Raw genomic sequence first — 16,849 nt, forward strand, 5'->3', positions numbered from 1 at the left:
CTCCTTTTTGTTATTTGTTTTTGACATCTCTGCAAGAAAGCCCTTAGGAATGATCATCTTTGCCTGGACCTAAAATTTCCCAGGAGTTTTTCTATCCATCCAGAGTTTTCTTTTGAGTCTAGATTCTTGGTCAGGAAAGAAGCACCTGCTAAGCCCTAAGACGAGCCCCAGTCCCTTCTGGGTCATTGTAGGTAACCTTCGTCCTAGTTTCATTTTGCCATTTCCACTGTCTACTCATCAGAAGGCAACACTTAAAGAAGAAAGCCAGGATTTATACCTGGAAAAAGAAAGACAGAGCACTTCCCCACCTGCCTTTCTCCGTCAATGGATGAGGGAGACACCTGTCTGTCAGTGGCACTGCCTGCTTCTGGCCAGAGTACAGACAAGCAGCGTGGACTACAGGAAAACAAATCTGCGCGTGCAAATCGGTTCACACTGCGTTACGCTTCTAGGCCTTGAGCATGCGCAGAGCAAGGTAAAGGGCTCAGCCCCTGTGCTCCTGGCCTGCTGCCCTTTGGCCTAATGTCATCCAGTAGCACAGCACTGAAAAGTCCCGAAGCAAGCGTGAACTTTGTGCTTCCTTGTTTGAACTCCACTCCTATCCCCCGTGGTCCTTTCAGCGCCCCTTCCCTACCGCCTGGAATGTGCTGGCAGCAGCCTCCTACTTGGCCCCCATGCCTCTCCTCCACTGCCCAACACATCTTACTAAAATGCCCACTCAGATGCTGTCATCCTCTACTCAAAAACGTTAACAGCTCAGGGAAATCCAGAAGATCTGTGGATGCCAACAGGGGCCTAATGTTCTCTGGGTCTCCTTGTATGGGCATAGCAGTTGCCAGGCAGTCTGTGTGTCCCTGGGATTGGGGGGAGGGGCTAAGGAAGAGGCTGAGCGGGGTCTCTGACCCCTGCTGCCACCAGAGCAGCTCCACTGTCAGCTGTTTACATGCAATGGCTCTGCCAAGGTTTTCATTTAAAATTTAATACCTAAAATTTCTTTAAAATAAAAATACAAGATTTGAAACACTCTGGTAGCGAAATGAAGGTATGGATTTCAGTCCCATTGTGCCAAGTACACATCATGCAATCTTGGGCAAGTCAGCCAACCTCTCTGAACCTCAATGTTTTTTAGAACAGTTTCCCAGCCTGGAACTATGGACACCTGAGGCCGAATATTATGTCGTAGGGTCGGAGGCAGCTGCCCTGTGCATTGTAGGATATTTAGCAGCATCCTGCCCTCTACCCACATGATGCCAGAAGCACCCACACCCCCTGCAGATGTAGCAACCAAAAATGCCTCCAGACCTTGTTAAATGTTCCCTTGGGACAAAATCACTCATGTTGAGAACTGCTGCTCTAGAAGAGTTAAATATTTACCTGTCTTGCAGGACTACGTAAGCATTAAATGAGATAATATATGAAAAAGTGCTCTGCAAACTGCTATTATTAGAAGTCTGTAGGAAGCATCTGACTTACATCCTGACATAAACAAATAATTGTACAGTCAATCCAGAATGGGATGAGGAAGCTACTGTGTACTTTCAGAGCTCTGAGATGTTTATCTTTTTGTCTATCTCTTTAAATCTTTGTGATACCTTATCTTTGTCAATCCATAGCCAGTCATTCATTATGCTAGGGTGACGCAAATTATAAAATCCAGAACATTTAGAGCTCAGCAATCCTGGATGTTAACCCCTGATTCCCCAGAATGAAAACAAAATACGTGTGTGTGGATCAACCTTCTAGAGAGTAAGAGGTTTGAGCTTTTAGCAAACACACACGAACTTCACACATGAGCCTGAGCTTCCTTGAACACATTCACACTGTTGTCAGAGCAACATCATGGCCCAAACCTACAGGCAGATAGATAATCAGGCCAGAGGGAAAGCCCTAGAGATAGAACCAGGTCCTTACGGCCAGAAAACAGGATAGCCTGGTTAAAACATAGCAGCCTGCTTAGTTGTGAGAAGCAGGATTGGCTGCAACCTTATTACAACAATGTTTTTTGCAGACAACAGTTTATGTCAAGCAAGGAAAACACATCACCACCATCCACAGTTCTTTTAGACCCCGTGTGGGTGCCTGGGAACATCCTGGCCATCTCGGGAAGGTAGTTCACCATCTTGCCTATACTAACAACCATTGTAATTTCCACCGGAAGCTGACCCTTCTCATTTAATTAGGTCCAGTTTAATTGTTTAATTAAGCCTCTTAATACCAAGAGACTCAAAAGTTACTTGACTAAGGCTCAAGGATGAAGATGACAATTTTGCATCTCTCTCTGAGTCAAACTTGACTAGCTCTTCCTTAGGACCACCACACAGTAAAAACGAGCACGTGTTCCAAATCTCCTAAAGGATGCATCAGCCCGTCTTTAAGTTATAATCTCTGAAAATTTACTGAGCTCTGAAAGTGTCCCATGAGAATATTTATTACAGAGGTTTTCAAACTTGATTCTTTCGAGCCCTGAGGAACTTCCATGGAAGTTTCTCAGCATCAATCACGAGCCAGGGAAAGAAGAGGTGAAAAGGGAAAGGCCAGGCTGTGATTCACTGGGGTCTCCCACTTCTGCTCCCGTTTTATCTGCTTTAGATGTGTCATCTCCTCAGAAGATTTCTTTAAAAAAAAAAAGTTTCTTCTACTAAAGCACCCTCAAACCACTCAACTTGTACAGCCCTCCCATTTTTGGAAAACCAAACTGAAGTCAAGTATAATGACAAAGAACTAATTTCAGGTCCCATGCCCATCAGCCAAGTCCAGGTTTCCTGACTCCAGGCAGAAGGTGAGACTCATCCTTGAAATAGGAAGATTTTCTGCTTTGAAGACAGTCACAACTGAGTTTGAATTTCAGCTCTCCACTTACCATTCATGAGATCTTGGGGAAAAAATCATTAACCTCTCCTAACTACAACTTCCTTGTATGTAAAATGGGAATATAACGTGCCTGGCAAGTGCCAGTGCTCTGTAATTAATAGTTATGATCATTATTCCCTGAAGGTACTCTAATAAACAATAATTCTCTTATCACTCCCCACCTTCCTGCCCTCTTCCTTGAGGGATCGCAGAGAACAGTTCATGAAACATATTATCAAATGGGATGTGGGATGCCTGTGAACCATGGGAAGGCAGATGGGCATCTTCCTTAAGTCGTGCCTTTGGCCTTGGCAGCAAAGGTGAGGAAGATACAGGTTATCACAAGGGTTCAGGGGAGATGGGGAAAAGTAACTGCAGGATTCTCTGCTCTCTACCAGAGGCAGCCCTCAAAAAAGCCGCGTGAGATGCGAGATACTCCCCACCCTCGGTAAGTCCCTCTCAATCCCGCTAACCTCACTGGGAGTGCAACAAATTCCAGCAACTTTTCCAACACCGGGCTTGGGCTCCGCTCACCCTGCCTCCTCCCAGTTCCCTTAAATAATGGCTGAGCGAATGCCTCCGGGACCATCTTCAGCTAATTTCCTTCAAGACATGCAAGCTGCTAACGCTGGGAAGCACAGATAGTGTGGAATGGCAAATATGGCCAAAATTAGATTAAAATAACCTCCTGATAAACAAATTACTCACCGAAAATAAATATTGGACTAGCGCGGCCAAGATAACTAGAAGAACAGCACCACCACATGGCAGGAAGAGGAAGTACATGAGCTGCGGTCTGTGGCCAGGGACGATCAGTCCCCCCAACTCGGGGGCCTGACAAAGCTAGCAGGGAAAGGGAACGAGCAGCTGTAATCCTTCCCGGCCCTGTTCCCTTCTCCTCTCACTCACCCGTCATTCATCAGCCTCGCCTGATGCTCGGCCTCACAGCAGAGACTCTGGCCCTTCGCACAGCCATGTTGGTGTGTTGGGCACCTCTCACTGGGTCCCCTTCAGATGCTTGTATGGGATGGACCGTGCGATGCTCTTTTCTAAACTAAATGACAGATGCTCCCACCACACACACACACACAAATCCTTCTAATACTTAGAAAGTATTTATTTAGCTTCCTTTCAGATTTTGATCTTATCTTCTTTGGGCTAAATAAACCTACCCTTGTTCATCTCTCCTTGGTATGCACAGAGCTCAGGTCCCAGGGTCTACAGCAGGCAAGCTCTGTAGCCCAACCTCTCCAGGTCTCAGTTCCTACACCTGTGAAATGGTCATGATGATACCCCCTTACTAGGCACGTACATGCAGTGGTATATACAGTGGCTGACACACTAAGCAGTCGATAAATGGTACTTGTCTGTGTTGTCATTTCAGTCCCACCGTGTGATGAATGTAGTTTGCTAGTCTGCATTCATACAAGGTCGGTCACAGCAGTCCATCCCAGTGTGACAAATGCAAAAATCTAGCAATATTACTTGAAGCAGATTTCTGGATCATCACAGAAATATAGGGCTTGCTTCTCCAGAAGTTATGATGGCAGAAAGGACGTCGGGTCTATAATCACACCACAGTTTGATTCTTTCTGGGGACAGGAATTGGGCTGGCCTCTTCATTAAGGCATATCGAAAGCAAATGTATGAGGCTTAAGTCACGAAACTAGAATCCTTCTTTAGTTAACATTAGTGTGTTAGAGGTTCTCTGGGCACAGCACAATGTGAGGTGTGCGGGCTATGATAGGGACCCCAGTGCCCATGGAGGTAGACCCTGCAGGGAAAATTCGTGCATACGTACACAAAAATGCATACACACAAACACATATGCAAAAATATAGGACTCACTGATTACAGTATAGTTAGTTATTATAGTTAGTGTATTTATAGTTAGTATAAATATAGTGAAAAGGTTTAATTAGAAACCTAACCCTGGGCAGGGATGGGGGGTTGTCAATACCCTTGACAGAGACAGTTGTGCTAAGACAAAGGAAAGAACCAGTGTTAGCTGGACAGGAAACCTTCCAAGTCTCAGAGATCTGGGTGGGTCACTCCCTCTCTCTGGTCCTTAGTTTCCCTGTGTGAAAATGCGGAGAGGGGTGGATAAGACCACCAGTTTTCTGGGATCTAGACAACAATTTGTATTGTAGTCATCAAACTCACTAAGGGACTAGATCTTAATTATTCCAACCACTAAAAAGAAATGATAATTATGTGACGTGACAGAGGTGCAAATTGTTGCTATAATAGCAATATAGCAATATAGATGTAGCAAATCCATAATGTAAATCTATAACATAAGTGTGTTACATTTATACAATGTTGTGTCAAATATATTTCAATTTTTAGAAAGATCAGTAGTTTTCTGGGTTCTCAGGGAGCGCTATATTTTTGTGAACGTGTCTCAGGGCCACCTTAGGGGAGAATCACTGGGAAGTGGACAGACAGGGCTCTGAGTTCTCTACTCAAAAAAAAAAATGTTTGAGCACCACTGCACTAAGCAACCTCGAAGGTCTTTTCCAGCTCTAATGGTCTGACTCCATGGCCCTCATCTGGAAACTGAAGGGGAAACACTCCGTGGGCAGAACCCTGGGGCATCAGGCTTGTCCAGGCAGCCTGGGAAGCCAGGAGGACAGATTCCAGGCCCCATGGGAACACAGACTGTACATGTGAGCCCTGTGAAGTCTGTGCCACCCTACGGCTACTGGTGTATGTCAGAAGTTCAAAGGAATCACACTGCCAACCATCCTAAAACACTGATGCCATTCTGAGAACTCCTCAGAGCTCCTAGAATTCCTACAAAAGCCTCAGTTGGGGTTTTCAAACATGGCCCCTTCTCTGACATTTTGCTGTAGAGCAACTATCTGGCCACCAAGTCCTCCAGTCCCTACACTGCTGATTGCCAGGCCACAGTAGAGGACCGTTGAGAGCTTGAGGTGTCTGTCCATGATCAGGACTCTAGGCGCCAGAAGTCCCCTCCTTCCTATACCCCCGCTAGCAACAGGCTGCGCTGTCCCCATGAGCCAGCTGGGCAGAGCTTACCGAGGAAGAGACCAGAGAACCTCCTCTTCCTGCCAAACTTCCCACTAGCTCCCTTGCATCTCTCCCTCCCTTCTTTCTTCTCTGTCTCCCTCCCTTTACTAACTTACTTTCCCATTCCCAGCACCCTCCCCATTGCCCCAACTTATGCAAACTCCCATCCTTCTCTGAATGCTAATGCTGAAGTTGGAGAGTGGTCTGAAGTAGACCCATCATCCTCTTATTAAGATGTAGGGCCTGAACCAGAAAGTACTTCAGGCCTTTCCTTGGTGCGAGAATGTGACTTTTTTTTGTTTTTTTTTTTGCGGTACGCGGGCCTCTCACTCTTGTGGCCTCTCCCGTTGCGGAGCACAGGCTCCAGACGTGCAGGGCCAGCAGCCACGGCTCACGGGCCCAGTCGCTCTGCAGCATGTGGGATCTTCCCGGACCAGGGCACGAACCCGTGTCCCCTGCCTCGGCAGGCGGACTCTCAACCACTGCACCACCAGGGAAGCCCGAGAATGTGACCTTTAAAGCTGGGCAGCAAGGTTACTACCAAGGCGTTACGTGAAGATTCATCCCTGGAGCCAGTACAGATCAGGCAGAATCCCACGGGGCACACTCATTCCAAGCACCACTGCCAGGCCAGCACTTCTCCAAACTGCATTTATACCTAGTGCTCACAAAAGGGTGTTAGGGAGCAGAAAGAAAGAGGGAGAGGTGGAGAGACCAATGAGAAAGGAGAAGAAGATGAGGGGAAAAAAAAGGGAGAAGAAACACAGAAGTCCAGGTAGAGACACAGATAAAAGAGAGAAAGGCAGAGGGGATGCAGATAGAAAAAGGGACAAGGGCCCATGGATGGACCTAGAGATTATCATACTAAGTGAAATGCGTCAGAAAGAGAAAGACAGATACCATATGAGATTACTTATATGTAGAATCTAAAATATGACACAAATGCTGTCTGTATAGCACAGGGAACTCGACTCAATACTCTGTAATGACCTACATGGGAAAAGAATCTAAAAAAAAGTGGATATATGTATATGTATAACTGATTCATTTTGCTGTACAGCAGAAACTAACACAACACTGTAAATCAACGATAGTCCAATAAAAATTTTAAAAATAAACTAGACATAACTTGGCTTACAAATAAAATAAAATAAAATATGAAACAAAAACAGACTCACGGATATAGAGAACAGACTTGTGGTTACCAAGGAGGAGGGGCATTGGGGGAAGGATGGGCTGGGAGTTTGGGGTTAGTAGATGCAGATTATTACATATAGGATGGATAAAAAATAAGGTCCTACTGTATTACACAGGGAACTCTATTCAATATCCTGGGATAAACGATAATGCAAAGGAATAAATAAAAGAATGTATATATGTGTATAACTGAGTCACTTTGTTGTACACCAGAAATGAACACATTGTAAATCAACTATACTTCAATAAAGAAATAAATTTTTTTTTAAAAAAAGGGACAGGGGCAAAGGACCATGTCTTATTTTTATTAATTAGAGAAAAAACTGCCTGCAATAGAAGTATTATTTATTAATCAAAGTCTTATTAAGTTTTGGTAATAAAAAGCTAAATGTTTTTGTGCAGGATAAAGCATAAAAGGGCAAAGATTTCAATACAGGAAAATTTAGTGTTTGCACATGCATAGGTAGAGAGAGGGGAACTGATACAGTAAAAGTATGGAATCTGGATTAGACCATTCTAGCCCACATCCATACAAAAAGGACCCTTGAATGAGCAATGACTTTAATTTTTAGGATTCTAAATTTTGGAAATAATTGGAAAAGAGGCCTAGGACTTCCAAGGCTTTATTTTGCATGCTGTTCCTCGGAAAAGGAAAGAGATGAGAGCTGTCTTTTGGTTCATTTTTCTCTGTCCGCCATCTACCTTTCCTACATTGGCTTCTCATGCAATAGCTACTTGATGGAAGAAAGGGCTGAGACAAAATAACAAAATTGCTCTAATGCAACCTGGTGCTCTTTCCCTTTCTTTCTGTTGTTATGGTGGGCAGCTCCAAGGCTCCCAGATCCCTCAGCCCTGCTCTCCCTGTTACTGGTGAGGATTTCGTCCCACCACTCACTACGTCATAGGGCCTTGTTGACCTAAGATTCACAAGCCCACCCATGTTTACTGCCCCCAAGGTAGTAGATATGTCCTTCTGGCTCTATTTTAACTGGAGAATGTTCTCCTTTTGTAATGCAATTATAGAGATATACTAAAATGGCCAACTTTTATACTGATATCAAGGCCAGAATAATCACCAGCTAAAAAGAGTTTGCTTTCAGGAGATAAAGGTTCACATAAATATTCCCAGGTCAGTGCCAGATGGTGAGGCCTTGAATTTTAGACAGAAACTGACTTCCTGCATTTAGGTTCAGTGGACACAAACTCATCTGGGATGTAAACTGACAGACATTCGATGTCAAGTCTTACTTATACATGAAGGCATCTGAAGGCAACTAGAGAATTCCATGACACTCATCTCCCCCACAGCAACCCCAGCCTAAGTGCAGTGGTACCATCCATATCCAGACCTTACATGCCACACAATACTTTGGTTAGGCTGGTAGAACAAAGATGGCAACTGCTCCTCCCCAAATCCATGGAAGACTTTGCTATTTAAACACAGCACTCTTGAACCTTCCTACATTGTTTGTGGAAACTGGTGCAGCCACTGTGGAAAACAGTATGGAGGTTTCTCAAGAAGCTAAAAATAGAACTACCATATGACCCAGCTATTCCACTCCTGGTGTATATCCAAAAAGAAAAAAAAAACATTAATTCGAAAAGATACATGCATCCCAATGTTCATAGCAGCATTATTTATGATTGTCAAGATATGGAAGCAACCTAAGTGTCCATCAACAGATGAATGGATAAAGAAGATGTGGTATATACATATACAATGGAATACTATGCAGCCATAAAAAAGAATGAAAATTTGCCATTTGCAGCAACTTGTATGGACTTGGAGGGCATTATGCTAAATGAATAAGTCAGACAGAGAAAGACAAATACTGTATGCTATCACTTATATGTGGAATCTAAAAAAAAAATACAACCAACTAGTGAATATAAAAACAAAGAAGCAGACTCACAGATAATAGAGAACAAACTAGTGGTTACCAGTAGGGAGAGGGAAGTGGGGAGGAGCAGTATAGGGGTATGAGATTAAGAGGTACAAACTTTTAGGTATAAACTAATCTACAGAGATATATTTTACAACACAGGGAATATAGCCAATATTTCATAATAACTAAAAATTGTGACTCACTATATTGTATACCTGTGACTTGTATAATACTGTACATCACCTATACTTCAATAAAAAATAAATTTAAAAAAGAAAAAACAGCCCTCTTGCCTGCTGAGCTCAAATATGATCTCAGAATCCTTCTACCCACACATGGGAGCTGGCACTTGTAATGCAAATTTCTGCTGTCCTTGTTCTAAGATCCTCTAGATCTCGAGAACCTGCTCCCTCCCAAGTAACTTCTGCATGTTCATAAAGACTTTCTGCCATCGTATTCTTACTTCATGTGAACCCACAGGAATGACACCAGTGCTGGGGAATTTAAGATCAATTATGCAAGAAGAGCATTTCTACGAAATACCAATAAAGGTATTTGGGAGGGATCATCTGAAACCCTGAATGAGCGTCAGCTGATGTGTGGTCAAATACGCAACAGTGATTCTCAGAAGGAGGCAATTTTGACATCCCAGGGGACAATTAGCAGTGTCTAAAGACAAATCTTAATCATTATAACTGGCAATGTCACCTGGTGAGAAAAGGCCAGGGATGCTGCTAAACATTCCAAAATGCACAGGACAGGCCTCAACAACTAACAATTAACCAGTTCACAGTGCAAGGGTGTTAAGGTCGAGAAACCCTGATAGACATGAAGGCTGAGTATTTAGTGGTAGAAAGAAGAGAAGTTCTCATCCAGCTCTCTTGTGTTAGGATGAACCTGAGACTCAGACAAAAGTCTATGTGGACAGCTCAGCAGAATTAGCAAATAACCCTATACATCCTTCTAATGTGACAATAAAACTTGTTTTATATGTGGAGGATGGCAGGCTATCATTTCCCTGACAGTCTATTTGTATAGTTAAACAGAGATTAGAACTAATATCATTGGTTCTATGCATGGGTTGTTGGATTCAGTAGTAGAGGGTAGTAGAGGGCGGTATTGCCTTTTTTATACATGTAGGTATTATAAATCATTCATTCACTTAAACATATAGTACACAAATATTTATTTTAGGCTTTTTATTGTGCTGATGCGAGTAATACAACAATCAGCAAAGATGACCCTTGCCCTCAAAAGTTTGCAATCTGCTGGGAGAGATGGGCAACAGCAAATTCAATGCCGCGCAATCAATGTTGTGTTGGGAGAGCCTATGGGAGCATAGAGGAGGGGCATCCAGCCTGGCCTTGGTAGCCAGGGAAAGTGTTTTCAGAGGGAATGACGTCTGAGCTGAGCTCTGGAGGGAGAGTAGAAGTTAGAAACTCTAAAACTGAGCCCCTAACGCAGTGTACTCCATTTGCTAAGCACAACTAGCACGTTGGAAACCCAGTTAATGCTCTAAGCCTGAATCAGACAGCATTTGCACTGGCTCTTGGTTCCTCCTGGGCCCATGCATCATGTTTTACACAGAAATAGTTAATGACTGTCATGTGACTACATTCAGGTTTTTAACACCTGGTGTATCAGGACACTCAACTCTGAGCTTCAGGGGTGTGTGTGTATGGGTAGAAAAATAAGTCAGCCTTTCTCAGCTAGTGTAAACAGCTCTTTGCAGGAAACTGCTCTCAGCAGGAAGCCACTTTCTCATCACTTTAGCAAAGCTAGATTGTAACTAATTTTTTTTTGTATTTTTATTGGCATATAGTTGATTTACAATGTTGTGTTAGTTTCAGGTGTACAGCAAAGTGAATCAGTTACACATATACATATATCCAATCTATTTTTTAGATTCTTTTCCCATACAGGTCATTACAGATTTTTGAGTTCCCTGTGCTATACAGTAGGTCCTTATTAGTTATCTATTTTATGTGTAGTAGTATGTATATGTCAATCCCAATCTCCCAATTTATCCCTCCCCAACCCTTTCGCTGCTGGTAACCATAAGTTTGTCTTCTACATCTGTGACTCTATATCACTTTTGTAAATAAGTTCGTTTGCACCGTTTAACTAATTTTTAAATCAGGCACCCCAATTCTCTACCATCTCCGGCCCAAGTACACCTTTCAAATCTTTTAATCACACAATACCTTGCCTAACTCATCGGTTCTTTCCATAGATCAAAGAAGTAGAAATGAAGAATAAGTAATTAACAGATGACCAGATCTCTTCCCTAGCTTCCCCGTCAGTAATCTCCCGAACAGACTGTATGACCAAACTGCATGAACAAGGTAACATCTTAGAGAAAGATCACCAGAAGTCTACAAGCCTGCACACAGTGAGGGATGGTGATGATTCTGACCCCCTATCTCAGTGACTAACTGAGATTACTTCCCTCCTTCCCTTTAAAAGTATCCTGGACGAATCTTCAGAGGTGGTTTTGGGGGGAGGCTGAGTGTACCATCTCCCCAGATTGCCAGCATCCTGATTAAAGGCATCTTTCCTTTCTACCAACATTTGCGAGTGTGTAATTGATTTTGTAAGCAGCAAGCAGCGGGACCCCCACACCCTGCATTTGATAACACTAGCAGGGCTCTGTCCCCATGAAACATCAGGCCTCTACTGCCAAAGCTGGGCAGGGAGGATACAGGAGAAAGCTACTTTCCTAAGGCACAGCACTCGCCGGCTGGCTTACCCAGCCGTTCTCAGCATCTTTACTTCCTGCAATCCAAGAACTTCCTCACACACCTGGTGTTATATAATCAGGTGAGCAGACAGAGTGAGCAGGTAAATAATGAAAACCCAGATGCCAAACCTGAGTCAAGTTCAGTATGGAGAATGAACCGTTCTCTCCCCATAACCCGCAGGTAACACTTTCTCTGCCCCTCCTATCTCGAGGGCTTCCTAACCCCTCACTCTTCACTCCCCCAACCTGCTCTAACCACCTTCACTCTCCCTGCAGGTCAGGCAGCTGTGGATAGACTTGTGTACTGTATCAAGTTCCAACAAACCAAATGAATTCAAGCTTCAATTATTTTTTCAGTCTACAAAGGGAAGCACTATGTGATGTGACTCTTTCTCTGCACTTAGAGTTGACAGAGATACATGGTTGGGGGAGAAGGTGTTTTGATTTTTATTTATTTATTTGTAAGTTTTATTAAAGTTCACCTATTACCCACATGCCTCGGGCTCCCTATAGAGAAACAAATATCACAATTGAAGCAGCTGGTTTCCAAGATGCCAAATTCAAATAGATGAAGAGGTAAGGAGGGGAAAAAAATAAAAACATTAAGCTGAAACTTCTTCACTCCCAAGTGCATGGTGCCTTCTACTATACTGCACACATGAAATTGACTCCCAATGTAATTAGACCAGAGCTACAAGGCAAACACACAAAAAAATTCTCAAATTATTCAGACTCCCAGAGCTATTCTTTTGCAATCACTCAAGTAACTGAGAAAAGAGCCAATTTTTTAATATAAATTTGTTATCAGCATCTACACTGTCCAAGCGATTCCAACACCCCATCTGCCCAAGAATATAGTCACTAGCTGAGTTGTGAATCAAAGGCAAGAATCATGCTTCCCACCCACTGTCATAAACTTTTCTTCCATAGGACAATCCCACTGGAACCTGCAGTTTATTCCAACAGTCCTTAAAAGCTGCTGGTCCAATTAGAAGGAGCTGGAGAGTTCCTCGGGTCTGCAGTAGACAAAATACTCCAGTTAGAGTCAATTGTCTTGGCAGCATTATGAATGGCACCTCCACAGAGAGAGAGGTTAACTCTCTCTTTGCAGCCCCGAGTTAGAGCAGCCGTAATATCCTCCATCTCACCCCAAAGATCCAGGAATGGCTCTATTGCCTTCCAGGTTGAAAATGAGCCATGGAGACAGAAGAGCATCTTTCACTGAACTCAGAGGGGAAAGAACTAACCACGTTTCAAAAGGGGCACTTACTGGATTTCAGCAATGCTGCCAGAACTTCAGTGGCTGCCCTGGGGAAAGAGAGAGAAAAGTGGAAAAGTCAATGTTCAATGGTCTTTTTGTCAGCCCGTGGATCCCATAGCTGGCCGTCTCATTGCTGCCACCTAACTGCCCCATTATTAACCAGGTAGCAGGCATTCCATTGATTCTACTGCTGACCATTAAAGGGGCACAAATGTAGAAATCACGCTGAGTGAATTGTCTGTCTTGCAAATGGGTCTCAAGAGTCCCTTCCTCTGCTGAAAGGGAGTCCCTTCCTCTTACCTCCCACCTTCCACCAACTTCCTCATGCTGTGCTCCTTCCAGCCAGAGCTCTGGCAGTCCCTTGATTTATACCTGGAAACCCTGGGGACTCTGGAGAATGGGTTGGGAGGGGGTGAGACTTGGAGGTTGAGTGAGTACAGCAGTGCATTGCAAACTTCTTGAAACACTCACGGCCCTGGGAACACACTAGAAAACATTCACACATTGGGAAACGAAGCTGGTTCCTTAGGGTAAAAAATGGTTACATTACATTTTCCTTCCAAATTCATTGTTTTCCTCCATGAAGGAATTTGACAGCCTTTGCAGTGAGAGGAGGCATATAGAATGAAAATGCATTTGGCTCAGGTCTTAGTGATCCTTCAGTCTACTCCCTGAGCCTGGGAAGGTCACACAAAGACCCCCTTACAGGGCAGAGGAAAACTTCATGGCACTGAGGACACTGTGGGAGGGAGAATGTGTACTTTTTAAATTAAAGAACAGAAGTATTCTGCACAGTCCTACTAACTTATCCTTAAGGCCTGTTAAACAGTGATATGTCCCCAGCACCCTTCTGAGAACTGCGGAAACAGGCCAAAGAGGCTAGATCACCCTTCCAAGATTATACACACATGTGAGCGGAACTGGGGCCCCAAACCCAGGAATCTCACTTCCCATCTTTGCTTCCTCCACATCCATTGTTCTCCAGACTCTCTCTCGGTACTTTCTTTGCCCTGGTCTCTGCCCAGTTGATAAGGGACAATTCTCTTTGCAATATATTATTTACTATTGAGCAACAGAGCTGACAGTAAAAAAATAATAATAAAAACAAAGGAATGAATAAAAATAAACTAAAACAGAAAGTAGGCACTTGAAACCTTACTGCTTCCCATAACCCACGAGGGAATTCTGCAAAGCAGTGGCCTGAAACTCACTGATGCAAACCCGTGTCTGAGATGACCCCCAGCTCTGTGAGATCCAAACAACCTGCAGTCGTAAAGAAGGCAAGGCTAGTTTTCACCGATAGACTACATCATTTCTCCTTCCCAACCATGATTTCCTCTAATCAACTTTCAGCTTCCTCAGCTATGCTCTTTTGTAACACGACATAGTGCTGTTGCAGGAAGGAGGACCTCTTCCAAGGCCCCGAGAAGGGGACCCCTTCTTGTCTAACACTTGGAAATGAATGTCCAAGGAGACAAAGTTGTCTCTTGCTGCGACACAACTCATGCAAGTGGTTACCATCATGCCTGGCTAAGGCGGGCAGTTTTGGCCAACGGTTCCCTAACAGTGGGGCAACAGTGGATTTAAGAAAGGGCACTTTGAAGGTGCTGCTGGCAGCCCAAGCCAGTGTGGAAAATCTGTGAGCCACAGTGCAGAGGGCCTGGTTTGGGTTGGGATGAAATGAAAATCAGTACTTTGGGGAAAAGCAGAGTAGCCATATTGAGTTCATCAGAGGAGGTTAGCAGACAAGAAGGAAACCACAGAAGCAGGAAAAGAAAGAATGGGGATGTCCCAAGCAAAATACTTAGCCAGGTCCTTAGATCACAGGTCAGGTCTTAGGGCAACTCTGCATTTCCGATTTGTATGGCACATTTGTTTGGGCGAGTTCACCATGGAGGTAGGGCTCTGTTAGATAATAGTTTTATAAGGGATACACTGGTGGTGGGGAAGAACAGGCTGCAGGCAGGTCAGTTAGCAGGATCTGAGGTAACAGGGTCCCCAGCCAAAAGAGTGACGTAGAGGAAGAAGGAAGAGAGAAGGGTTAAAGGGTAGTTTAGAGTCTTGCTACTCAAAGCATGGGTCTCCCACCTGCAGCTTCATATTTCCTGAGAGCCAAACAGAAATGCAGACTCTCAAGCCCCATCTCTGGCCTGCTGAATCAGTACATTTATTCTAGCAGATCATTCATATGCATATTAACCTTTGAGAATAACTGGTTTAGAGGACAGTGTCAATCTGGCTCAGTTACTCTTTGATGTTGTGAGGAAGATTCAAGGTGACTCCCAGATCTCAACCCTCTAGAAGGTAGCTGATAGGATGATAACACAATAAATAAACATGAATCCAAACAGTGACATGATATAGCAGAAAATACATGGTAAGTGTCACATTAGCCAAAGATGGGAGAGAAGCAAGAAGAACTACAATCCTGCAGTCTGTGGAACAAAAACCACATTCACTGAAAGATAGACAAGATGAAAAGGCAGAGGGCTATGTATCAGATGAAGGAACAAGATAAAACCCCAGAAAAACAACTAAATGAAGTGGAGATAGGCAACCTTCCAGAAAAAGAATTCAGAATCATGATAGTGAAGATGATCCAGGACCTTGGAAAAAGAATGGAGGCAAAGACTGAGAAGATGCAAGAAATGTTTAACAAAGACCTAGAAGAATTAAAGAGCAAACAAACAGAGATGAACAATACAATAACTGAAATGAAAAATACACTAGAAAGAATCAATAGCAGAATAACTGAGGTAGAAGAACGGATAAGTGACCTGGAAGACAGAATGGTGGAATTCACTGCCATGGAACAGAATAAAGGAAAAAGAATGAAAAGAAATGAAGACAGCCTAAGAGACCTCTGGCTGTTAATGCAACAACATTCACATTATAGGGGTCCCAGAAGGAGAAGAGAGAGAAAGGACCCAAGAAAATATTTGAAGAGATTAGAGTCGAAAACTTCCCTAACATTGGAAAGGAAATAGCCACCCAAGTCCAGGAAGCACAGAGAGTCCCATACAGGATAAATCCAAGGAGAAACAGGCTGAGACACATAGTAATCAAATTGGCAAAATTAAAGACAAAGACAAATTATTGAAAGCAGCAAGGGAAAAACAGCAAATAACGTACAAGAGAACCCCCATAAGATTAACAGCTGATTTCTCAGCAGAAACTCTACAAGCCAAAAGGGAGTGACATGATATACTTAAAGTGATGAAAGGGAAGAACCTACAACCAAGATTACTCTACCCAGCAAGGATCTCATTCAGATTCGATGGAGAAATCAAAAGCTTTACAGACAAGCAAAAGCTAAGAGAATTCAGCACCACCAAACCAGCTCTACAACAACTGCTAAAGGAACTTTTCTAAGTGGGAAACACAAGAGAAGAAAAGGACCTACAAAAACAAACCCAAAACAATTAAGAAAATGGTCATAGGAACACACATATTGATAATTACCTGAAACGTGAATGGATTAAATGCTCCACTAAAAGACACAGGCTTGGGCTTCCCTGGTGGCGCAGTGGTTGAGAGTCCACCTGCCGATGCAGGGGACACAGGTTCAGGCCCCAGTCTGGGAAGATACCACATGCCGTGGAGCGACTAGGCCCGTGAGCCATGGCTGCTGAGCCTGCACGTCTGGAGCCTGTGCTCCACAACGGGAGAGGCCACAGCAGTGAGAGGCATGCATACCGCAAAAAAAAAAAAAAAAGACACAGTGTTGCTGAATGGTTACAAAAATAAGACCTATATATGTGGTGTCTAGAAAAGATCCACTTTAGACCGAGGGACACATACAGACTGAAAGTGAGGGGATGGAAAAGATATTCCATGAAAATGGAAATCAAAAGAAAGCTGGAGTAGCAATACTCATATCAG

At 43.6% G+C, this 16,849-nt stretch overlaps 1 protein-coding gene across 1 annotated transcript in view; it reads right to left on the bottom strand.

The window, feature by feature from the left end:
* AGBL1 (AGBL carboxypeptidase 1) overlaps positions 1–16,849 on the bottom strand; it is a gene marked incomplete at its 3' end in the record, with an annotated part of 388,115 nt that overhangs the window by 312,126 nt on the left and 59,140 nt on the right. The window contains exon 6 of the mRNA XM_024749339.1: positions 12,977–13,014. Coding sequence (XP_024605107.1) covers positions 12,977–13,014 — 38 coding nt within the window. The remainder of the gene's footprint in view (positions 1–12,976; positions 13,015–16,849) is intronic.

Source organism: Neophocaena asiaeorientalis, unplaced genomic scaffold, assembly GCF_003031525.2.
Source record: "Neophocaena asiaeorientalis asiaeorientalis breed wild unplaced genomic scaffold, Neophocaena_asiaeorientalis_V1.1 scaffold201, whole genome shotgun sequence".
NCBI lineage: Eukaryota > Metazoa > Chordata > Mammalia > Artiodactyla > Phocoenidae > Neophocaena > Neophocaena asiaeorientalis.